This window comes from Oryctolagus cuniculus, chromosome 2, assembly GCF_964237555.1.
Source record: "Oryctolagus cuniculus chromosome 2, mOryCun1.1, whole genome shotgun sequence".
Lineage (NCBI taxonomy): Eukaryota > Metazoa > Chordata > Mammalia > Lagomorpha > Leporidae > Oryctolagus > Oryctolagus cuniculus.
In genome coordinates this window covers 141,223,939-141,250,313 of record NC_091433.1, presented here as the reverse complement: position 1 = coordinate 141,250,313, position 26,375 = coordinate 141,223,939, and the positions used below count along the sequence as shown (strand labels likewise).

Genomic DNA, 26,375 nt, shown 5'->3' with positions numbered 1-26,375 from the left:
CCAAAGACTCCAAAAAGCCTACCTCCATGAGTGTTTCCCTGAGATTTAATCTTTTTTCTATAAGTTGACCGTGTTCCTTAAGAAAGGTGCAGAGAAACAAACTGAGGTTTTGAATAAAGTTCTGTTCGTCATCTTTTCCATTTGAATATGCTAGTCGAATATTGGTATTTAAAGGAAGCATCTGTAAATTAAAATAAATACTTAAAAATTAAAACAAAAATATTTTTGAAAAATTAAACACTATAATTTAAACCTGTAAGCCTACACAATACACATTTATTAATATTAAGCCATAAGAGGACTCCTCATTCTGTTATGCCTCCTTTTATTTCTCTGTGACCTAGGTTTTCGATTTTCTCCAAAAAGAAAGGTTACAGGGAAACTAGCTCTATTATAGTCTTTCAATTTTTCCATCAGACTTTTCCTTTCTCAGCGACAATGAAAACGTTTCCCAATATCTAGTCTGATCTCTGCAGCAAGATAAAGCTTGTAAATTCTGGAGAAAATACATTGTTGGGGCTGGCACTGTTGTGTAGTAGGTTAAGCTTCTGCACAGCATCCATATTGGTGCTGGTTCAAGACCCAACTGCTCCACTTCCAATCCAACTCCCTGCTAATGGTCTGGGAAAGCAGTGGAAGATGGTCCAAGTCCTTGGGCCCTTGCACCCACATGGGAGACCGCAAAAACGCTCATGACTCTTGGCTTCGGATCAGCTCAGCTATAGCTGTTGTGGCCATTTGGGGAGTGAACCAGCAGATGTAAGATTTCTCTCTCTATAACTCGGTTTCTCAAAGAAACAAATCTTAATTTTAAAAAATGTATTCTTTTGACACACCTAAAACCTTTACTTCAAGTAATTTTCAGTTCCCATTAAAAACTTCTGTTTTACTACTGATTTTATAGAAACACAATATTTCAGAGTTGGCGCCTTGGCCTGCAGCGCCGGCATCCCATATGGGTGCCAGCTCGAGACCTGGCTGCTCCATTTCCTATCTAGCTCTCTGCTATGGCCTGGGACTGCAGTAGAAGATGGCCCAAGTCCTTGGGACCTGCACCCGTGTGGGAGACCCAGAGGAAGCTCCTGGCTTTGGATCGGCACAGCTTCAGCCACTGCAACCAACTGGGGAGTGAACCATCAGATGGAAGACCTCTCTCTCTCTCTCTCGAACTCTTTCAAATAAATAAATCTTAAAAAAATAAAAACACAATATCTCAATACACTTGATGTGTAACACATGGAGGTAAAATATCTGAACTTGAATCCAACATTTTCTAAGGCACAAAAATGGTTCCATTTTCAAGATAGCAGACTATTACCTGTTTTAGCTGCATCATTGTCAGTGTAAATAGCGTTACAAATTGTTCCTCATATTGGCTTACACTCACACCAGCAATCTCGGTGAGGCACTTCAGAGAGACATTTCGAAACATTGGAACATTCAGGAACTATATTTTTAAAAAAGAGAAACATAAAATTAAATAGCTGAAGCACATGATGCTTAAGATAAACATTTTAAGGAAAGGAAAAGATTTAACAATCAGAAACAAGTTAGCAGTCAAATAGGTAAGTGAATGATATGCCTTATTTTAGAGATTATTTTAAGGAAATTCCATCATCTAAGGAATACTATGAATTTGGAGAAAATATATAAGTGGCAAAGCTATCAGTGGGTGGCAGTTTGGTAAGCATTAAAAGCCTTAGCCTATTACATTCTATTCATAAGACACCTATAAAGACTTAAATTGAACAATAACTATACCACTTACAGTAACATTTAATTAAATATATGTCCTAGAAATAGTTGCAGAATTGAAAACTTGAGACTTAATGGGATAGAAATAGACATATATGGGCCATGAGTATCTATTCAAGTCCTGCCTGCTCTGCTTCCAATCTAGCTGTTTATGCATTTGGCAAAACAGTACAAGACTAGTACGGAATATTGGGCTGCTGGCTTTGGCTTGAAACAGTCCCTGCAGTTAGGGCCATTTGGGGGATGAACCAATAGACAGAAGAGATATGTCTCTTTTTCTCTGTAACTCTGCCTATTTTTCAAGTAATAAATCTTTTAAAAAAGGACATGTCTATTGACCTGCTAATTCCATTTTAAACAAATTTACTGGAAGGAAATGCTTGATATGAGTATAAATATCCTATATACACAAGAATGTAGCTGAGAGTGAAGGGGTGACTGGTTAAGTGGCTGAACTGTTGGGATGCAAACATTCCTTTTTTTTTTTTTTAAAGAGTATCATGGTTTAGGTCCTGCCTCTTCCCAAGATTCCCCAGCTTCTGGGAAGTAGCAGGTAATGCTTCAAGTAAGTGGGATGCCTAAACTGAGGTCCAGTCTAGGCCCTTGAGGGCAATCTGAGAAATGACCCAACAGAAGGGAGCAGTTTGTCTCTTTCCCAGCCTCTCAAATAAATGAAAAACAGAAAAGGTGACTAAATATAATCAAGTCTGTCATTTAAATTAAATGAAATTATAGGATATAAGTGGCAGAATCACAGAATTTGACTCATTTCAATTACTAGCTATAATTATGGAAACATTCCTTTTGTGCACTGTCACCTCAGAAACACTGGCTATGCAGAAAGATCTTTACAACTTAAAAGGATATATACAAGTAAGCAGTAACAAAATATATTCATACTACCTTATAAATTAATGTGCTAATTAACTTGGTCTCAAAAATATATCCCAGTGGAATCCAGTTCAGAAACCTGAGCAGTGTTTCCAAGGTTGCATGTACAAGTGGAGCATTTTGAGAATTTTCCTGTAATAAAAACACATCTGTAAATATTATTTTCCTATAACTTATTTTTGAAAATGAAACTAAGGGCAGGCACTTCAGTTCCATACATTAAATTTCTAATTAAGGCACATCCTGGGAGGCGGCAGTGATGGCTGAAGTAACTGGTTTCTTGTCACTCAAATAGAAGACACAGATTGAGTTTCCCAGCTCCTGGTTTTGGCCTTGCCCTAACCTCAGCTGCTGCAAGCATTTGGGGAGTGACCCAGCAGCTAGGCACACAGCCTCTTAGGGCTTGGTTTTGAAATAAAAAACAAATTAAGAGCACTTACCATCACAAACTGACACAGCTGAAATATCTGTGAGAACTCATTGCACATGCTTAAAAAAAGAATAACAGGTTCCAATTTAGAAGACAAATAAACACCACATTTATATACTAATAAAATCATTAAAAATTTCATGATTTTAATGACCTGTCATCAGTCAGAACTTGAGTGACTTCAATTTCAACACACTTAAAGTACCAATCAAAAGCAAGCTGTTAAAACTACAAACACTAAGGCCAGTTTTGGCACAGCGGGTTGGGTTCCTGCCTGAAATACTGGCATCCCACTGGTCAAGTCCCAGCTACTCCAGTTCTAATCCAGCTCCCAGCTAATGCACCACAGAGGGCAGCAGAAGATGCTGGGTACCTGCCACTATGTGGGAGACCTGAATGAATTCCAGGTCCTGGTTTCACCTGTCCCAGTCCAGGCTGTTGTGTCCATCTGGGAAATGAACAGGTGGATGGCTATTAGACATTCTCTCTTTCTCTCTCCATCTCTGACTGTAACTCTGCCATTCAAAAAATAATTCTTTAAAAACAAACCCAAAAGCACTCTCTAATTCTCACCTAAAAGGACTACTGTCAAAAAAAAAAAAAACAAAAACAAAAAAACAAAACTTCATTTCTTAGGAGTTTGGTTTTTTGACACATTTACTCTTATTTTATCCCTTCAATAATCTCTCAAGTTTTCTCAAGTTTTGTTCTCTTTAATGCACATACTTGAAAGAAAACTCTCCAAACAAAATAGCATTACATAGAGTAGCTCCTCCCTTCCCCAAAAGGAGGTATGTTCCAATCCCTAGTGGTTGCCTGAAACCATGAATAATACTGAGCCCCTATATATTCTACCTATTTCCATATACAGACTTGTGATAAAGTATCAATTAGTATGTAGTTTACATATTAAGTATACAAAAAACATACAGATTAACAATAATATAAGGCACTAAAAAGTTATGATTGCAGTTTCTCTCAATATCTTATTGCAACCACTAACAGCTTCTCTTTGGCATATTCAAATTGCCAGCATGGTTACTCTTGCACTGTAAGCACTAATACCATAAAAGACTATTTGAAACTCTAGATAGCTACAATCTGATTAAAGGGTAAGTAGCAGCTCATCCTCATACAATGTGGATACGCTGAATGAAAGAATGATTCTTATCTTGGGTGGGACAAGGGACAAATTTCAACCCATAACTCGGAATTATGTGCAATTTAGATTTACAGCAAGACAGAAATCTGCTGGTTCACTCTCCAAAAGACTGCCCCAGCCAGGGCTGGGCCAAGTCAAAGCCAGGAGCCTGGAACTCCTGTGTGGCAGGGGCCCAAGTACTTGGGCCATCTTTTCCTGCTTTCCTAGGCACATCTGCAGGAAGCTGGATCAGAAGCAGAGTAGCCAGGAGGCCAGGGGCTAACATGGCACACCAGTGTCCCATGTAACGGTTAACCTACTATACCACAACACTGGCCCGTTATTATGTTTCAAAGTATTTTGCATTTAGTATTTTCAGCCATGTTTGACAGCAGGCAATTGAAACAATGGAAAAACAAATGACAGATAAAGGGAGAACTAATGTACAGCCCAAACCCCAAAATGTGCTCACAATAATTCAGAGAAAAAATGATAAATCCTTTAGCTTATTTAGCAAAATCTTGTATTCTTAAAGAATAAAACAAATTTGTTACTAAATGGAAGAAATGTATATATACTTTATTATTTTTTTTTTTAAATGAGAAGTAGAGAAGCCGGGACATGAACTGGCACCCATATTGGATGCCAGTGCCACAAGTGGCGGCTTAGCTCACTATGCCATAGCTAGCTCCATCTCATTTCTAATTTTAAGGGGAATGTTTTCAGTACTTTGTGATTAAATATCATTTATATTATATTATTTATTTATTTGAAAGTCAGAGTTATACAGAAAGAGGAGAGGTAGGGAGAGAGAGCTTTCATCCACTGGTTCACTCCTAAATTGGCTGTTGTAATGGCCAGAGCTGTGCCAATCTGGAGCCAGGAGCCAGGAACTTTTTCCAGGTATCGCATGCGGGTGCAGGGGCCCAAGGACTTGGGCCATCCTCCACTGCTTTCCCAGGCCACAGCAGAGAGCTGGATCGGAGGAGGAGCAGCTAGGACCAGAACCGGTGTCCATATGGGAATATGGGACACCAGCGCCACAGGCAGAGGAGTAACCTACTGCACTCTGACGCCAGCCCCTTGGGCCATCTTCTACTGCTTTCCCAGGTCATAGTGGAGAGCTGGATTGGAAGTGGAGCAACTGGGACTTGAATCGGCTTCCATATGGGATGCTGGGATTGTAGGCAGCGGCTTTACCCACTATGCCACAGCACCAGCCCTAGTGTACAAATAGTTTAACCTGGTATACTACTAAAGGTCAAACTGGCATGTTTAATTATTGGAGAACTGACAAGAAATAGACATAATAAGAATTCAGCTGGGGCTGGTGTTGTAGCATAGTGGTGTTAAACTGCAGTTTGCAATCCTGGCATCCCATATGTGCACCAGTGTCCCAGCTGCTCCACCTCTCATCCAATTCCCCGATAACAGCCTGGGAAAAGCATCAGAAGATGTCCCAAGTGTCGGGGTTCTACTACCCACGTGGAAAACCCAGATAAAGTGCTTGGCTTTAGCCTGGCTCAGTGCTGATCATTATGGCTACCTGGGGAATGAATCAGCAGACGGAAGATCTCTCCTCTCTCTATATATATATCTCTTTCAAATAAATAAATGAATCCTTAAAAAAAAAAACTCAGCTGACATATGGATGTAAGTGATTTCCTTGAAACCTTTAAAGAGATCTGAAAGATGTATGGTATCTTTAACACTTCTCAACCCTCCAGGATTTAGATTAAAGCAATTTAGGACTATTTCTTTATTTGTAGTCAAACTACAGGTAACTTACAACATTAGCCATCACAGTTCTGTGAACATTTAAAATTTATTTTTAAATTGCTGGAAATAGTTTAACAAATTATTTTTAAATACTAAACAAAATTACTTGCCTGTCTTTTAAATGCTTAGCTTTCACTTGAGTTATCTGTCCACTAGAGAAATCAAATACTTCTTCACTCAAAAGCTTAAGTATCACCATATTATTCTGACAAAGACTTTCACTGGTCCTACTTGCTCCAACAATGTCACTGATGAAAGTTGGCCAATGTTTGGGCCATTCTTGTTTCAGTATCTAAAATAAGACATTAAATGTTAATTTCATTCATTCTGAAAAGGTAAATAGAGTAATTCTCAAATAAACACATACTACTAAAATCTGGAGTAAATATGCAAAATTTTCAATTCCTCTCATTTTATATAATACAGTTCTCTGCCTTAAAACACCTCATAGCTCCATTCATTATTCTAAATTAATGGTCTCCTCTAGCTCTAGTATGTATACACATCAACATTTAGTGTACAGATATGTGTAATTTATCCAAGAAACTCTTACTTAAGTGACAACAGGTGGGCAAGAAGATTACTGAATGGAATTTGGACTTTGAAATTGAAAGGCTCTACACATGCAAATTAGCAAGTGAGGACACTGCAAATAGGGACTGAATATCTTTTAACAAAAGCTAGAAAAGTATGGACTGGGATGCTAGCGATCTTTCAGGTATTCTCTAGTAATACGTTCTAACATGCTAAGTGGCTATCTTCTGTGGAAAAAAAGGGAGACATTACTCTAGAAAACAGGAAAATAAAATTCTACATAGGAATTATACAAAAAGCTTGAAGTTTCTCAAAGGTTCCAAAATGCTGTCACAGTAAAAAATTAATGGACTCCCAATATGGAGCCCAAATCACAATAGTATTTGATGATCCCTACCATGGCAAAATATTCAAGATGTTCATCTCCTTTATTTGATAAAGTAAGCTTTAACATTTAGTTCAAAATAAGAATAACTAAAGCATTTAATTTTCCTAAGAAAAGCAATTAATTAAATTAAAGCTTACCTGAACAAGAATCATATTTAACTTTCCAATATACACCTTTTCCTTCTGAAGGGGGGAAAAAAAGACAAAATAAGGAGCTAAAATAGGTCTCAAAGGAATATAAAATAAGATATTCTCCTGGGAGATAATTATAAATGGTACTGTAAATATGCACGTTCATACATCTATGACAGAAGTAAGATCTAAACAAAGAGTTAATTAATATTTAGATGATTCTGCATGCTCAGGATAATTTACCAAAAAAAATTTACCTCTACACAAGTTGGATCAGATGACGTCTTGATAATGAGGCCAACAACATATTTTTTAATTCCTATTCAAACAGGAGGGGGGGAAACAGAATGGATTAAAAGCTGATCTGATTTTTTTTAAATCCATAAATACCTTATTATATATTTCTAAAATGATCTTATATTTTTATAACATGCTACAAGATTTTAAGAACCCAGTGCAGAGGGCACAGTTAAATCAGATTAACAGATTAAACATGCCAAAAGTATTTGTAAGTGAATTTAGTCTGGCTGCTATTCATATTTTAAAATTTTTCATTTCTTCATTAACTTAACACTACAGACTTAACAATTCCTGACCATTACCTTGTTTTTTTGAATATTTATTTATTTGAAAGGCAGAGTTATAGAGAGGAGAGGCAAAGAAAGAAAGAGAGAGAGAGAGAGGTCTTCCAACTGCTGGTTCACTCCCCAGATGCCACAACAGCCAGAGCTGCACTAATCCAAAGCCAGGAGCCTCTTGTGATCCAGTTCTCTGCTATGGCCTGGGAAAGCAGTCGAAGATGGCCCAGAAGCTTTGGTCCCTGCACCCACATGGGGGACCTGGAAGAAGCTCCTGCGTCTACCTCTCTGTTAACTCTGCCTTTCAAATGAATAAATAAATCAGAGGAAACAGGCCATTTCCCCATGTCCCAAACAAAACTTCTAAAAAAAATACTAATTTAGGGGTTGGCACGGTGGTGGTACACTGGATTAAGCCCTGCTTCTGATCCACCTCCCAGAGAGTTCCAGGCTCCTGGATTTGGACTGGATGAGCCACAGATATTGCTGCAGTTTGGGGAATAAACGGTACATGAAAGATGTCTCTCTGTATTTCAAATAAATGTTTTTTAAAAATTAATAACAAGAGACCAGTGTTGTGGCATAGTATGATGGACTAACACCTGAAGTGCCAGCATCCCACAGGGGCACCAGTTTGTATCTCTGCTGCTCCACTTCTGATCCATTTCTGTCGGTGTGCCTGGGAAAAGAGGATGGCCTGGACCTTGGTCCCTTCACCCAAATGGGAGATCTGGATGAGGCTCCTGGCTTCAATCTCAGCCAGCCCGGACCATTGCGGTCATTTGGGCAGTGAACCAGTGGATGGAGAATCCTCTCTGTCTCTTTTCTCTACCTCTGTCTTTCCTCCTCAATAACTTTGATATAAATAAATGAAATTAAAAAAAAAAAACACTGGGAATTATAGGAAGTTTTCCATAACTGTTTTTAAACTGTGGAAAAAGTTTATAGTACAATAAAGCCCCACAAAAGGGTTAATGACCAAACGAAAATCTAAAACCTAATTAGTGTTAATATGCATGTTAGAGAAATGTTGAACTGTCCACCAGGCATCAACCTTTCTTAACTGTTGTTTTAAGTTACAAATACAATAATGACTAAACGAAAGAGAACCGTTTACATTTTAAAAAGTCAAGTCAACCCTAGGCAAAGGGCACAATACAAACTGTTGCAGATAAGATACAGAAATGAATGCTAAAACTAACTGGCAAACCTTAGAGGAAAAGTAGAGTATCTTTATAGTGTCAAATTGAAATACATCAAATACAATGGGAAAACATGTAAATAGAAAACCCAGTAGGAACTCATACAGCTTATCATAACTTATATAGCTTAATTATAAATGAGCGATAAAACACACTGACAACATGTATTGCTTGGTAAAATGGACTGTTAAGGCCATTAACACTTTGATGGTATTCTAGCTTAAAAAAAAAAAAAAAAAAAAAAAAAAAGGAGAAATTCAATTGAATCTTGAAAGAAACATCAAAGAAACCCAAACCAAAACATACTCTACAGACACAACTCATTAGACAAGAACCTGGCACAGGGGTTAAGTTGCTATTTGGAATGCCCCCATAATCAGAGTCCCTGCCCCACTTCTGATCCAGCTTCCTGATAACCCACACCCAAGGATGGCTCAGATACTTGAATCCTAGCCACAATTGTGGGAGACCTGGATTGAGTTCTAGGCTCCTGTCTTCATATTGGCCCAGCCTCAGCCATGGACATTTAGGGAGTGACTAAGAGCATGAAAGGTATCTCTTTCACATACAGTGAAAATAAATTCCTAAAAAAATTTTTAAAATTCACAAAAAATACATAAAAACAAACTAAAACTGGTGCTAGCACTGTGGCGCAGCGGGTTAAAGCCCTGGCCTGAAGCACTGGCATCCCATATGGGCACAGGTTCAAGACCCGGCTGCTCTTCTTCCGATCCAGCTCTCTGCTATGGCCTGGGAAAGCAGTAGAAGATGCCCCAAGTCCTTGAGCCCCTACACCCAGGTGGGAGACCAGGAGGAAGCTCCTGGCTTCAGATCTGCGCAGCTCTGGCCGTTGCGGCCATTTGGGGAGTGAACTATCGGATGGAAGACCTCTTTCACTCTCTATCTCTCCCCCTCCTTCTTCTCTCTCTCTGTGTAACTCTTTTAAATAAATAAATAAATCTTCAAAAAAGAAAAAAAAAACTTTAAAATGAAACAAAACTAAACACAACTCATAAGAACTATGAAGATGCTGAAAAAGAAAAAAAAAAGGAATACAGAATTGTCCAAAGACTGAGACAAAGTAATTAAACATAATGTAGACCCCAGTAAAGCTTTAAGAGAACCTGTTCCTGAACACCTGGCTATCTTTCTCTCTCTTACAGTCTCCTTCTCCCTCTTTTCCATCTACACCCCCTTCCATCTGGTATGTTGGGCTCCCCCAATAAACCCTTTCCCTTAAAAAAATAAATAAATGTACTGTAGAATATAAAAGGACGTTTGGGAGAAAATTTGTGAAATGTATTAAGAACTACAGTTCAGTTAATATTGAAGCACGAGCCAGCACTGTGGTGTACCGGGCAAAGCCGCCACCTGTAGTTCCCACATCCCATATGCGTGCCAGTTCCAGTCGTGGCTGCTCCACTTCCAATCCAGCTCTCTGCAATGGCCTAGGAAAGCAGTAGAAGATGGCCCAAATCCTTGGGCCCCTCCAACTGTGTGGGAGATGCAGAAGAAGCTCCTGGCTCCTGGCATGGGATCAAGCGCAACTCCGGCCATTGTGGCCATTTGAGAAGTAAACCAGCAGATGAAAGACTTCTGTCTCTCTCTCTGCCTCTCCTTCTCTCTGTGTGTAACTCTGACTTTCAAATATATAACTTAAAAAAAATTGATGCAATATAATTATTCTTGGTTTTGACAACTCCACTACAATTATCTAAAGTCCATAATGTTAGGAAAAAGTTTATATGGTCTAAGGGAATTCGATTTTCCTGAAAATATCGCTTTTAAGGATTATTTGAGGGGCTGGTGCTGTGGCGCAGCAGGTTAACGCCCTGGTTTGAAGCACTGGCAACCCATATGGGCGCAGGTTCAAGACCCGGCTGCTCCTCTTCTGATCCAGCTCTCTGCTCTGGCCTGGGAAAGCAGTAGAAGATGGCCCAAGTGTTTGGGCCCCCACTACCCACATAGGAGATTGGGATGAAGCTTCTGGCTCCTGGTTTCAGCCTAGCCAGTGCTGGTCCCTTTGTGGTCATCTGGGGAGTGAACCAGATAGAAGATCTCTCCCTCTCTCTCAGTAACTCAAGCCTTTCAAATAAATAAATCTTGATTTTTTTCCCCCAAGGAATTCATGTACCAAACAACAGTGCCCAACAGCCAACCAGTCTCACTATGGATTAAAAAAATCAACCTCCAAAAGCTGTAGACTAAATCTTTTTTTTTTTTTTTTTTTTTTTTGACAGGCAGGGTTAGTTAGAGACAGAGAGAGAGGTCTTCCTTCTGTTGGTTCACCCCCCAAATGGCTGCTATGGCCAGCGTGCTGCACCAATCTGAAGCCAGGAGCCAGGTGCTTCCTCCCAGTCTCCCAATGCAGGTGCAGGACCCAAGCACTTGGGCTGTCCTCCACTGCCTTCCCGGGCTACAGCAGAGAGCTGGACTGGAAGAGGAGCAACTGGGACTAGAACCCAGGGTGCCAGCGCTGCGGGCGGAGGATTAGCCTAGTGAGCTGCAGTGCCAGCCTAAATCTTATAAACTGATTTCATTGTGGTGATGCAAGGTGTTAGGCACAGTGGTTAAGATGCACTGGGACACCCACATCACACATCACAGTGCCAGTTCAAGTACCAGCTACTCCACTTCTGGTTCAACCCCCAAGGTACGTAAGATGCTCCAAGTCCTTTGGGCCCCTGCCACCCATCTTAGACACCCAGACAGTGTTAAAGACTCCTAGTTTTGGCCTAGCCCAGCCCCAAATATGGCAGGTGCTAGGAAAGTAAACAACTGGTTCCAGGATCTCTCTCTTTCAAATAAACTAAACTTTAAAAACAAAAACACAAAACTAAACTTGTGGTTTTGAACTTGTGAACAGATTTACAGAGAACCGCAAAAAATATATCCTCTTTTATAACCCACAACTCATTGATCACTATTTTCTTGCCACAGTGACATTCCCCAGTATGAGTTTTGAAACATACAAGAAGGAATAGGATGCCTAACAGTCAAATAGGACTGAAGACTTGAAAAAAATCTTAAAGCATAAGACATGGGAAAAAAAAATAGCCATCCCTGCACCTATGCAGACATTTGGAGAGCTAACCAGAAGCTGGAAGACCTCTATCATTCTGCCATTCCAACAAAATAAATAATTTTTATAAAATACAGAAACAAAAAAATAGTTAAGTTAAATAGCCAATATAAATTCGCATCTGAGTACTGTTAACTTCAGCTAACTATAAAGATAAGAAAGAAATCCCATCTTGACTTACAAGATACACATTATCTTCCATGTTATTTACAAAGCAGTGAAGACTTTTATCTCTTAGGAATGCTTTGCAAGTATCAGATACATAATTACAGGGTCAAAGATATACAGATGTGTTACTAATCCTGATCTTTATTATGAACAGGATTCACCAAACCCCTTAAAAATACTGAGGACAAGCCACTTTTAAATACTACATGCGAATGGTGTCATATTCCTATGGAAGCAAAAAATCCTACTTTTAAACTTTAAGTCATTAAATTCTTTTAAAGATTTTTATTTTTTATTTGAGAGGTAGAATTACAGACAGTGAAAGGGAGAGACAGAGAAAAAGGTCTTCCTTCTGTTGGTTCACTTTCCAAATGGCCACAATGGCCAGTGCTGCACCGATGTGAAGCCAGGAGCCAGGTGCTTCCTTCCAGGGTCCCATGCAAGTGAAGCAAACACTTGGGCCATCCTCCACTGCTTTCCCAGGCCACAGCAGAGAGCTGGATTGAAAGAGGAGCAGCCGGGACTAGAACCAGCTCCCATATGGGATGCCAGCGCTGCTGGCTGAGGATTAACCTACTGCGCCAAGGTGCTAGCCCCTAAGACATTAATTTCACATTAGACTATTTTCCTGTCATAAATTGTAATGCAGTTAGGTAAAATGCTGTATTTGGTTGAGAAAAATGCATTTATAGACAAATTATTAAAATGTAAGTTAAAAAAGTAGCACATTCCAACTCCTATCCCTCACAAAAGCTAGTTATTGTATCCCATGAAAACAAGTCTGGGATGGGTGTTTGGCCCATTTGGTAAGCCACTGATTTAGAAGATACCTGTATCCCACATCAGACTACCCGGCATACCCAACTCTGGCAGCCAATGGTGATGTCTCAAATAGTTGGTAGCCTGAGAGAGAGCTGGATTGAGTTCCTGGTTCCCAGCTTTAACCTAATACAGAGGCAGTTGTTGTGGGCGATGAGCCAGTGGATGAGAGCTCTTATTCTCTGATTTTCAAATAATTTATAATTTTTTAAAAAGAATACCTCAGCACATTATCACCAACATACAATCCAATCTCAACTAGAAATATTCCCAGTATAGAGATCTGCTTACTGTAGGATACATAAAAATGTAAATTTAGCCTATTATTCAATCAACAGCACTTATAGTTTAAAAACTTATTACAAACATCTGTCCATGTAAACCACCAGTATTATTATTATTATTATTATTATTATTATTTTTTGACAGGCAGAGTGGACAGTGAGAGAGAGAGACAGAAAGAAAAGTCTTCCTTTGCTGTTGGTTCACCCTCCAATGGCTGCCGCGGCCGGCGCACTGCACTGATCCGATGGCAGGAGCCAGGTACTTATCCTGGTCTCCCATGGGGTGCAGGGCCCAAGGACTTGGGCCATCCTCCACTGCACTCCTAGGCCACAGCAAAGAGATGGCCTGGAAGAGGGGCAACCGGAACAGAATCCGGCGCCCGACCGGGACTAGAACCTGGTGTGCCGGCACCGCAAGGCAGAGGATTAGCCTAGTGAGCCGGGGCGCTGGCCAGTATTAATCTTAAGACATGTCCAAGGGAATGCAGGTTACTATTCCTGCACTTTACTCAGTATGAGAACAAACAGCAAAACAGACATAAATCTATGGCAAGAGTCCTTGTTCTAGGGATCCCATAGACAGGCTAAAAGCAAACTATCTTTTGTTACCTGCATATATGATAAGTAAGAGGAACAGATCTCTGAAATATTCATCAATCTTTTTTAAAAAAAATATTTAGTGGTATAGCTGGTAAAGCCGTTGCCTGCATCTTAAAAAAAAAACTTGGCCGGCGCAGCAGCTCACTAGGCTAATCCTCCACCTTGCGACACCGGCACATCTGGTTCTCGTCCCGGTCGGGGTGCCGGATTCTGTCCGGGTTGCCCCTCTTCCAGGCCAGCTCTCTGCTGTGGCCCAGGAGTGCAGTGGAGGATGGCCCAGGTCCTTGGGCCCTGCACCCCATGGGAGACCAGGAGAAGCACCTGGCTCCTGCCTTGGGATCAGCGTGGTACGCCGGCTGCAGCACACCAGCCATGGTGGTCATTGGAGGGTGAACCAACGGCAAAAGGAAGACCTTTCTCTCTGTCTCTCTCTCTCACTATCCACTCTGCCTTTAAAAAAAAAAAAAAAAAGGTAATTGGGGCCGGCGTTGTAGCACTTACAATCCAGTGCCCTGCTAACATGAGTGGGAACAGCAGAAGAGGTCTAGGGCTCCTGCATGCATGTGGGAGACACAGATGAAGGTCCTGATTTCAGTATGGCATAGCCCAGATTTGTGGCTATTTAGGGAGTGAACCAGTGCATGGAAGACACAGACCATCTATGCACTCCCACTGGCTGGTTCACATTCCTAATGCTGGCATCAAGCCAAGCCTAAGACATAGGCATAAAAGACCAACTACTTGAGTCATCATCACTTGCTGCCTCCCAAGGGCACATTAGCAGAAAGCTGGAACTTGGAGTAGACCTGCGACTCAAACCCAGGCATTCTGCCATAAATGTAGGTGTCCCAATCGATGTCTACAATAGCTATGACAAAGAGCTGCTCTCATTTTTCCTTTTTTGAAGTTAAAAAAATTTTTATTTATTCATTCATTTGAGAAAAGTGGGGGAGAAGGAGGGAGATAGAAAACCCATCTGCTGTTTCACCCCCCAAATACCTATAATATAAAATGCTCACAGTTAGGCCAGGCCAAAGCTGAGAGCCAGGACCTCAAACTTGGTCTGCTGGCTGGCAGAGACCTAACCAATTGAGTCTTCATCTCCTGCCTCCTGGGTTTGCAAACACCAGGTAGCCAGAGTCAGTCAAGAACTGAACCTAGGTACTCCAATATATGATGCACGCATTCAGCATCGTCAACAGTGAAAAGAACCCAAACATCCATCACGAAATGAGTAAAGATGTGATATTATTCAGTCTTTTAAAAAGAGTGAAGTTCTGATATATGTTCTAACATGTATGAGTTTTGAAAACTAAGCAAAATAATGCAGACAGTTATATGACACTATTCAAATAAGATATGAAAAACAGGCGAACTCACAGACAAAATAGGAATTACTTAGGCTTCATAGACAAGGATAACTTGCAGATAGTTATTAATGTGTACTGTTTCCATCTCATAAAACAACTCCCAAAGACAGTGATGGCTATACAATACTGTAAATGTGAATAATGTGATAACACTCAATTTTACACACATTAAGCCTAGTAGCTAAGACCCCAGTTGAGATGCCCACATCCTACATCAGAGTACTAGGGTCTGATGCTCAGCTCTGGCTCCTGTCTCTTGCTTCATGCTGGTATAGATGCAAGGAGGCAATGATGACAGCCCAAGATATTGGTTTCCTGCCACTCATGTGCAAGACCTGAATGGGACTTCTAACTTCTGCCAGCTGTGAAAAGAAAATGGGAGCTCACTTACCCCCTCTCCCTCCCACTTTCTCTTCAGGAGATAATGGAACCACTACAGTTTAACATACTACCAACAAATAATCAGAAATTAAAACTGAACAAAAACCAAAAAAACCCATCACTTAGAATCTTATATTCTGAAATACCACAAAACATTGCTACAATGAAAGAAAACCTACATAAATGAAGAGATACAGTGCTCATAGACCAAATATTTTTGTTAGGATGTCAGTTTTCTCCAAACAGACCTACAGATCCAAAGTAATCAACTGAAATTTCTGCAAAATTATTGTTATAATTTTCCAGCTTAATGTAAAAACCCTTATATGAAGGCAAATATCCAACAGTAATTTCAAGCCTTACTTCAGAAAGCAAGAGAGTAATTTGGCCTCAAGACATAGTGGATTAGAAGAATGCAAGAGAGGAAGAGAAACAGACACACAAGAGACCTTCAAAAAATTTCAGTGAAACATATATATTGAAAAAACCGTGGACAGGCGCTGCGGCTCACTAAGCTAATCCTCCGCCTGTGGCGCAGGTACCCCAGGTTCTAGTCCCAGTTGGGACGCCAGATTCTGTCCCGGTTGCTCCTCTTCCAGTCCAGCTCTTCCCGCTGTGGCCCGGGAAGGCAGTGGAGCATGGCCCAAGTGCTTGGACCCTGCACCCACATGGGAGACCAGGAGGAAGCACCTGGCTCCTGGCTTCGGATCGGCGCAGCGTCAGCCGTTGCAGCCATTTGGGGGGTGAACCAACGGAAGGAAGACCTTTCTTTCTCTCTGTCTCTCTCTCACTGTCTAACTCTGCCTATATTAAAAAAAAGTGTGAATTTCACTTTTTGCATGAAGATAAATTTTGTTTCCAATTTCCTATGCTCTTTGAAGTATGGGAGGGAGGACAAAAATAATCTTACCAATAAATGGTAATCTTATCAAAAAATCAAATACCAAGTGTAAAAAATAATTCTGGGTGCCGGTGCCAAGGCTAATCCTCCGCCTTGTGGCGCCAGCACACCGGGTTCTAGTCCCGTCGGGGCGCCGGATTCTGTCCCGGTTGCCCCTCTTCCAAGCCAGCTCTCTGCTGTGGCCAGGGAGTGCAGTGGAGGATGGCCCAAGTCCTTGGGCCCTGCATCCCACGGGAGACCAGGATAAGTACGTGGCTCCTGCCATTGGATCACCGCAGTGCGCCGGCCATGGCAGCCACTGGAGGGTGAACCAACGGCAAAGGAAGACCTTTCTGTCTGTCTCTCTCTCTCACTGTCCACTCTGCCTGTCAAAAAAAAAAATTTAAACAATTTAAGCAATGTAGGAACTGTGGAGCAATGGTTAAGCCACTGCTAGGAGCGCCTGGTTAGAGTCCCAGCTACCACACCTGGAAAGCAGCAGATTATGGGCCAGGTTTCAGCCACCATGTGGGAGACCCAGGTACAGTTCTTGGCTCCTGGCATCAGACTGTACTCATCTCAGCTGCTATGGACATTTGGGGAGTGAACCAGAATGAAGATTTTCCTCTTTCTTCTGTTACTTAGCCTTTAAATAAATATTTTGTGTGTGTGTGAAGATTTATTTATTTGAGAGTCAGAGTTTACACAGAAAGGAGAGAGGGAGAGAGAGAGGTCTTCCAAATGATGGTTCACGCCCCATCTGGCCGCAATGGCTGGAGCTGCACAGATCTGAAGCTAGGAGCCAGGAGTTTCTTCTGGGTCTCCCACGCGGGTGCAGGGGCCCAAGGACTTGGGCCATTTTTACTGCTTTCCCAGGCCATAGCAGAGAGCTGGATTGAAAGAGGTGCAGCCAGGACTAGAACCAATGCCTAAATGGGATGCCGGTACTTCAGGCCAGGGCTTTATTCCACTGCACCACAGCACCGGGCCCCCAAACAAGACTATTTTCAAAAAAATTTTAAATTTAAAATTTCAGGAGAATCTGATACTAATACACAGTAACTGGTGAAACACAGGTATTTCCTAGAAAAAGGTAGCACACACATGCTATTTATTGACACTCAGCACTCAGAAGTTGGGGCTATACATATTAGGTTCAATCCCCAAAACCTTATACCACAGTAAAGACGCAAAGAGATAAAATTATTTACCCAAGGCTATCACTGCAAAAAAGAGCACTAAACAAAACTTTCTGGATGATTAACTTGTATATGTTAACTTCCTAAATGAAGACATGCAACTGTACAACTCTGAAACTTTAATGGCCCAACTGTTTTCTTTTTTAAAGATTTATTTATTTGAAAGGCTAGAGGTATGGAGAGGCAGAGGCAAAGGCAGTGAGAGAAGTCTTTTATCCGCTGGTTCACTCCCCAGATGGCTGCAACGGGTGCAGCTGTGCCAATCCGAAGCCAGGAACCAGCAGTTTCCTCCAGGTCTCCCACATAGAGGCCCAAGGACTTGGGCCATCTTCCACTTCTTTCCCAGGTCTTAGCAGAGAGCTGGATTAGAAGTGGAGCAGCCAGGACTTGAACTACCCCCATAAGGGATGCCAGCACTGCAGGTGGTGGCTTTACTCGCTACACCACAGCACCGGCCCCACCAACTGCTTCTAACATTCAAGCTTCCAACCATGACTTCAAAAAATCCAAATCACTTTGAATTTTTCCCATAAATTTTCCACTCCTTTGTTCTGTCAGCAAGTTTCTATCTAATAAAGTCAAATGACCTATTATGTTACCAGATTAAAACATGACTCACTGGTTTAAATAAAAGGTACAAACACATCTGCATACAAAATTTATTTATTAATTTAAAAGGCAGAAAGAGATAGAGGTCTCCCATCCACTAGTTCACACCCTAAATGCCTGCCAACAGCTGGGGCTGGGCCAGTCTGAAAGGCATGAGCCAGCGACTCAATCCAGGTCTCCCAGGGTACACAACAGGAAGCTGGAATTGGAACAGGAGCTTGGATGTCGTGAACCTAGAACCTCAATATGGGACCATCCCAAGTAGATGCCTTAACTGCTGCACCCAACATCTACCCTTAGATTCAGTTTTTGTTTCTGGAAAGGAACAAGAGACACTCTCCTGCCACTTCTTTATGGTTTGAATTTCCTAACCACATTCTATTTTTATAAAGGAAGAGGGGATTACCTGGATCATAACTCAAAGAATCTATACCACTGGCAGTCACAATGCCTTTAATACTTCAAGGAACAGCTACCACTCCTTATTCAAATTTCTTCTATTTCACGTATTAAAAATTTCAGGTGACCTTCTTTAAGTCAAAAATATTTACTCGAGATGGCACTTAGCCTAGAAGTTAAGATATTTATATCCCCCTTCAGAGTGCCTGGGTTCGATGCCAGGCTCTGGCTCTACCTTCCTGCCAATACAGACCTTGGGAGACAGTATAGTAAGTAACTCAAGTAATTAGGTCTCTGCCACACTCATAAAGACGTAGATTGCATTTCCAGCTCCTGGCTCCAGCGTCTTGCCTAGTTTGGCACTGTCATGGGAGTGTACCAAGCAGCAGATGGCAGCTCTGTCTTAAATAATGATAAATGGGGGCGGCCGGCACCGCGGCTCACTAGGCTAATCCTCCACCTGTGGCGTCGGCACTGTCCCGGCTGCTCCTCTTCCAGTCCAGCTCTGCTGTGGCCCGGGAAGGCAGTGGATGGAGGATGGACCAAGTGCTTGGGCCCTGCACCCGCATGGGAGACCAGGAGGAAGCACCTGGCTCCTGGCTCCAGATTGGCACAGCTCCTGCAATAGCGGCCATTTGGGGAGTGAACCAACAGAAAGGAGACCTTTCTCTCTCTCTTACTGTCTATCACTCCACCTGTGAACGAAGGAAAGGAAAGGAAAGGAAGAAAGAAAGATGGGGCCAGTGTTGTCATGTTGCAGGTAAAGTTACCATCTGCATCGTTGGTGTCCCACATGGAGCCAGTTCATGTTCCAGCTGCTACACTTCTGCTCCAGCTCCCTGTTAATGGCCCGGGAAAAGCAGTGCACAATGGTCCAAGTGTTTGGGGCCCTACATGAAGCTTCTGGCTTCCATCTGACCTTGCCCTAGCTGTTGTGGCCATCTGGGGAGTGAACCAGCGGATTTTGGTCTTCCCCCCTTCCTGCCTCTGTTTCAAATAAATAAATCTTAAAAACAAACAAACAAACAAACAAACAAACAAAAAAAACCAGTGAAATAAAGCATTTAAAATATAAAAAAATTAGAGTATTGGCCTATAACTTACCTAAAGAAATAGTTCTTTTAAAGAATGTGGGAGATAAAATTATATACACACATCTATGAGTACTTCAAGTTGTTCATGGAAAAAGCATATTATGAAAAACCTATGCAGAGCTCAAAAATATTCTTTTAAAATATTTATTTATTTATTTGAAAGGCAGAAGCAGAGAGAGGACATCCACCAACTGGATCACTCCCCAAATGGCCTCAATGGCCAGAGCTGGGATGATCCAAAGCCAGGAGCCAGGAGCTTCTTCTGGGTCTCCCACATGGGTGCCGGAGCCGAAGGACTTGGGTCATTTTCTACTGCTTTCCCAGGCCATAGCAGAGAGCTAGATCAGAAGTGGAGCAGCTGGGACTTGAACCAGTGCCCTTACTGGATGTCGGCACTGCAGGTAGCAGCTTTTTACCCACTATGCCACCCAACTCGACTAAATTGCCAGTTCCTGGCATTGACTCTCTCTCACCCCACACGAGGCCTTTTGGGCATATATACGGTGAGGAAATCAGTGGATGGCAGCACTCTGATACATGGAGTTTCTCTATTTTGCAAATGACTTATAAAAAATTTTTGGTTAGTCAAAATTTCTTATCTCTCCCCATATATGTACATTTCATTTATGTATCAGCATGGGAATTGCTAAGACCAAAAGATACCATTGCCATTAACAATAAAGCAAAAAATGTCAAATCTTAAAAAATGTCAAATCAAATGGCCTGTACTTTTTTCAGTAACAAATCATTACATTGATAAATCAGTTAAATTATATAAATCTAAAAGCTGGAAAAAAGCTCTAACAAAAAAAAAAATTTTATATAAGCCTAGGTGATCAGGAGATACCAAAGTATTTAAAAACAAAAGGACTTAAAAAATAGCCGGCGCTGCGGCTCAATAGGCTAATCCTCCGCCTGCGGCACTGGCATACTGGGTTCTAGTCCCAGTCAGGGCGCCGGATTCTGTCCTGGTCGCTCCTCTTCCAGTCCAGCTCTCTGCTGTGACCCGGGAGTGCAGTGGAGGACAGCCCAAGTGCTTGGGCCCTACACCCACATGGGAGACCAGGAGCACCTGGCTCCTGGCTTCGGATCGGCGTGGTGCACCGGCCAGCAGCGGCGGCCATTGGAGGGTGAATCAACAGAAAAAAAAGGAAGACCTTTCTCTCTGTCTCTCTCTCTCACTGTCCACTCTGCCTGTCAAAAAAGAAAAAGAAACACTGCCATGGATACTTCAGTATCTATGGCAGGCCATGGCCAAAGTTAAATCTGTGGCTCAAATCGCAAGTATAAAACAGCAGTAAAGGAACATGAAAGGATACCAAAAATCCTTAAGGGTAAAGATGATGTTTTGAAGGATCTTTTTAGGTCATAATCAAATTGTAGTTATTAATTTCTCAACAGAAATAAAATATGATCTAAAATGGTTTCAAACTATAAAAAAAAGTAATGGTTTAACTTCTTGGGAGGAAGGGAGACAGCATTCTTAACCTATGGCCTATAGATTTTTATGGCCACTGGAATTCTTGTCTCGCTCACCTCTCAATGTGCTAAAAAGATTTCAACGTTTAAGTCAGACTTCCTGAGTAAAAATCCAGGTCACTACCCTATCACAAAGACAACATGAGAAAGTAGGTAAAGGACAACACGCTAAAGATTAATAATTAAAGGGCCCTATTTTAAATGAAAATTCCAGCAGTTATATCATTACAAAGTTCTGGGGCCGGCGCTGTGGCATAGCAGGTAAAGCTGTCGCCTGCAGTGCCAGCATCACATATGGGAATCAGTTCACATACCAGCTGTTCCACTTCCAATCCAGCTCTCTGCTGTGGCCTGGGAAAGCAGCAGGCATTGGCCCAAGTCCTTGAGCCCCTGCACCTGGATGGGAGACCCGGAAGAAACTCCTGGCCCCTTGTCTTCAGATTGGCCTGGCTCCAGCTGTTATGGCCACTTGGGGAGTGAACCAGTGGGTGGAAAAGTTCCTCCCTGCTCCACCTCTCTGTAACTCTGCCTTTCCAGTTATATTAAAAAAAAAAAAAAAAACAACAACAACAACAAAAACACACACACACAACAAAACCCCACACACAGTCTACTCATTATCTTTCACAGCTAAATAAATATACATAAAGGGCAGCATGAGACAACTGAAAATGTACCATGGAATTCTGAGAGATCAACCTTATCCTCAAAGTTTTTTTCTTCTAAAACTTATTTGATAAACCAAAGTGACAGACAGATCTTCCACCTGTTTGCTGGTTTACTCCCAAGTGCCCACAACAGCCAAGGTCGAGCCAGGAATGGGCCAGACCCAAGTCAAGAGCCAGAAACTCCATCCACATTCATCCTGTGGATGCCAGGAACCCAAGAAGTTGGGCCATAATCTTATGCTTCCCATGCACATTAGCAGGAAGCTGGATTAGAAGTAGAGGCAGGACATTCCAGGCACTCTAATATGGGATATAGGAATCCTAAGCAGTGCCTTAACCCACTGTTTTACAACACCTGCCATGCCAACATGCCAGCTCCTCAGGTTTCTTAAACTAGGACAATTTCTGCCAAGGTAGTATAGAAAGAAAAGTTAAATAGCTAAAAAGTTAAAAGTTAAATAAATTCTTAATTTTAGCAGTCCACCTCTCATAGGCACCCTGAAAATGAAAAAAGTAAAAAGTCTTAGGATTTCATGTATTTAGTTTCCCTGGTGCCATATTAAATTTACTTATTATTCTATATAATAGTTATTAGTTCACAATTAAATAAAACCTACCTTGCCCTATGATGAAAGTAGTATTCTCCATTAAATAGCAAACTACTAAAGATCTATTTCTATCACCCAAACACTCAATTGTAATTATAATAAAAATATAGTTGCTTAAATATTTTCCTACCTTCACACTGGTTTCTCGGAAGAATCTTCCACCTTGTTTTTATCACGTTTTCCAAAATTTGTAGTCCATAATACTGAAAATTGGACAATAGAAGTATGTGAATATATTGCTATAGGACTGGCAACTCTCAGGATTCACAAATGGACAGACATTTACACATTCACATCTAAAGTTTCAAAAACAATATGCTACCAAGTTTAATTACATATATTAAACAAGGATCTATTCACCCATATACTGAGTTTTCATGCATTTTCCTCATTTTACTGTTTACTACTCTATGTAACGTCCTGCTGTTTATACATGCTCACACCAGGAGGAAAAAAACAAATAGAAAGCCCTTTAGCAGCCAAATGGGCTTATCTGTAGAAGAAGAAACAGCAGCCAGATATGAATTCACAGCATAAATGACTGCCCATAGGCTCACGTACTTTTACACGACCAGGCTCCTAAAAATTTAGCAGTTTGGATGCTATCAAGCTTCCTACCATCCTCAAGGAGTTGTAAGCTTTTGGTCAAATATTAAAGTATTGCCACAGATACTTTCTATACAAAGGGTTTATAAGCATCACTGGTGTGTTATTTAAGGAGCAGCAAGACAACCCATGGGTTTATTTTAAATTTATTCCCACCCTTATAGTTGCTATTTCTACTAATTTAAAGATAAACTTTTGTGCACAGTCAAAATATTACACAAATCCATGTTGCAATCTGTATCTACCTTTCAGGTATTCCTTCCTAAATACAAAAGTTGTAACTAAAAGTATAAAACAAAGTTTAAAAAAAAAGAGATACCACTTCCAGGCCATTTTGTCCCTCCTGCTGATTACTCACTCTAAACAGTCAACAATGTTTACAAGAATTTATAATACTCCAAGAGTCACTACTTAAAATTGTAACTATGACCAATTAGTGTGGATAGGCAGGAGGAAGAAAAAGGACAAAAATGTGGTAAATTTCAACTGTAACAATTAGGGAAGAATCGGCTACAATACCTGAAAGGTAAACTCACTGATATAGACATATAACCTCAGATTGCAAGTTTTGGCTGAGAATAAGAGTTCATCTTTAAAATGGTTAGTCATTACACAATAAAATAGGAGCATTAGTATTTCAACCAAAGGGATCATGTGAATGCTCGTTTTATCCAAAGCACAATATAGACTGTCCCAAACTACATTGTGCTCAAACAGTGAATGTTTTTGCTGTTTTCTTTGATTTTAACATTTCATACTTTTCAGGAAAATTTTGCCATTTCAACTGAAATCCTATATTTGCAGAACATTCCTTAAAGACTTATAAAATAAAAACAAGGCCAAAGTAAAATTCTGAAATTACAAATTTGATACCATTAAAAAGTTTCATAATCAGCAGTAAATAGTGAAGCTTTCTATCTATAAATCTAGTTATTAGAAATGTAAATAAACAAAACAACCAAAAATAAAACAAAAACCCCAAAGTTTCTGATTCATTGAAATTTCAATTTTATAGGCACAAAAACAGATTGCCAAAGATTTAATAAGTCAAAGCAGTGTACTGCTTATTACACTGAATCTTTTCTCTTCCTAATATTTAAGCAATTAAAGACTCTGAAACACTAACCAGTTAGAAATGACAATCTTCAAGATGAATTTCACTTTCCTTAATCAAAACTACCTTTTTAAAACTATTCTTTACTGCTAACTTGCATTCATTTACTTCTTTCTTACTGTCTGATACTGTTATCTCAAACATCTATTTGCTAACCTGTATACCTTTCTCAAACTATAAAAAGGTAGTGTAAGCTCACTGAAGGCATAAATCATATTTCATCTTTCTGTCAAGAAGGTTGAGCTAGGGAGCACAGTAAAAGCTTCACATAAATTAGGTGAAAGAATACAAATACCTCCATCATAATATCCTAAACCCAACCTCTCTTGGACATAAAGACTCTCTGCATATGAAACTAAACAGAGAATTCACATCCCTTTGAAAAAATTATTTTTTTCAAAAATCTGAAATGACAGCCAAATCCGAACGTCAATGATAAATGACTACTTTGGAAACATCCATAAATAATCCAAACCTTCTAAAGAATTACACTTCTGTTTTACATGTCAGAACTTGAGAATCCACTGCTGAGTTATGAAGATGAGGGACAGGTAACAGCAAAGACTAAATGAAAAATAAATGCATGAAATGATCCCTATGGTAGAAATTTCTACTGAGCCCTTAAAAATACTTATTTTATGCATTGAATTCCCCTTTCCCCTCCCACCACCCATGAAACAAAAACAATTGATGAACAGAATTCAGTTAAAGGGAATCAAAAGGGTAGACCTTGTGGAGGCCTGCCGTCAAAGCCTAGCTGTGTCAGTTGCACAGGAAGACACCCCTTTTCTTCCTATTACAAGCAATCAACATAATGGAACATTATGATTAATATCAGGTAGTGTTAACATCTTTAAAGAAAAAAAAATGATTGCATAAAAGCCAAATGTCATAGTGCATAAATTTAGCACCAAATCATTTGTAATTTATGTAAATTGAAGAATTCTTTACCTGTTGCTTTCTTTCTGTTCCTCTAATCATCTCATTTTTCACAAGACAAATTTGAGATTTTAAAAATACTGTTGATAAATCAACTTAAACATTAGTAATGTCTGTCAGTATAAAAAGCAAAATTTACCAGGCAAGCAAACAGGCATACACTGTTATGTTACTTAAGGTTAGCACTTTGAGGAAGTTCTGGACTGTAATTTTGCCCTAAAATTTACAAGATGTCAAAACTAATTAATATTTTAAAACTGTTATTTAACACAGTCTGATTTCAGAAACAGATGTGAACATGGCTATGGTCTGTTTTAACACAATGTATAAGAAGTGGAAACCTTTTGTGTATTAAACAGAATGCCATGTAGTTCATTTTATTACTTTAAGGCAGTTTAAAGAGAAGCGTGAATCATCAAGCCTAAAACAGTCAAAACACATTTTGATCAACCCTTCTGTTCAAACTTAAGAAAAAAGGACCCGAATTATAACATTTTCAATTGCGAACAAAAACTGAGTGCTGTCCCATTAAAAAGCATTGGTACCATGGAGTAAAGTTTTAAGCTGTTCACACAACTTGGTGTTGGAGGTGCCTATCCTGTATTATATTGATTACTTGCCCAAAATAATTCCTCTGATATTAGGTTTCATCTCTGAATAACATTCAGAATTTACGCTACTTGAGACTTGTAGACATATTCTACAAAGAAGAAAAAAACAAAACAAAACAACAACCCCAAAAAAAAAAAAAAAAAAAAAAAGCCACCTTGCATACTAGTCCCAATCTCAAAACTTCATTCATAATTCTTAGGACTATTTGCAAGAATTAATCTTATGTTTAAGACGAAATTTTGAAGTTAACAATATAAAGTGATTTGAGATAACAAATGCTCATATTAAAAATGAGATACCTTCCTCAAAGTTTATGACTGGAAGAAAAAATAATGGATTTTAAAACCACCACTTGCTTACTTTCGTGTTCATATTCTGTGAAAATTCCAAAATTGTGTCGACTCTTGTCCACGCATCAGGATGCTCCTTTAAGTGTGTCAGTACTTCTTGAGCCATTCTTTGCTAAAATATTACACAAAAAGATTTTTTAAGCTAACTTGTTCTTTTGAATGATTCATTACAATTAAAGAGTGAGCAAGGCACAAATTGTAACATGACATGATTCTATCAACTTCTGGAAACATTTAAGAAATAACAGACTTCTACAGAAACCAGTAAAAGTGTGATAAACATCA

The 26,375-nt window shown here is 40.2% G+C and overlaps 1 protein-coding gene and 1 pseudogene across 3 annotated transcripts in view; one reads left to right on the top strand and one right to left on the bottom strand.

The window, feature by feature from the left end:
• XPO1 (exportin 1) overlaps positions 1 to 26,375 on the bottom strand; it is a 49,403-nt gene that overhangs the window by 13,732 nt on the left and 9,296 nt on the right. The window contains exons 3-12 of one of the 3 annotated variants that reach the window (XM_051838278.2): positions 26,101 to 26,202; positions 25,141 to 25,170; positions 22,600 to 22,672; positions 7,307 to 7,368; positions 7,056 to 7,100; positions 6,107 to 6,288; positions 3,087 to 3,135; positions 2,659 to 2,778; positions 1,319 to 1,447; positions 23 to 181 (exon numbers count right to left, since the gene is read on the bottom strand). In XM_051838278.2, the coding sequence (XP_051694238.1) occupies positions 23 to 181; positions 1,319 to 1,447; positions 2,659 to 2,778; positions 3,087 to 3,135; positions 6,107 to 6,288; positions 7,056 to 7,100; positions 7,307 to 7,368; positions 22,600 to 22,672; positions 25,141 to 25,170; positions 26,101 to 26,202 (951 nt within the window). Of the gene's footprint in view, positions 1 to 22; positions 182 to 1,318; positions 1,448 to 2,658; positions 2,779 to 3,086; positions 3,136 to 6,106; positions 6,289 to 7,055; positions 7,101 to 7,306; positions 7,369 to 22,599; positions 22,673 to 24,918; positions 24,983 to 25,140; positions 25,171 to 26,100; positions 26,203 to 26,375 lie in introns of all 3 variants that reach the window. The other 2 variants (XM_070069081.1, XM_002709852.5) reach the window with 2 other exon arrangements.
• Positions 11,673 to 11,814, top strand: LOC127490464 (small nucleolar RNA SNORA40; annotated as a pseudogene).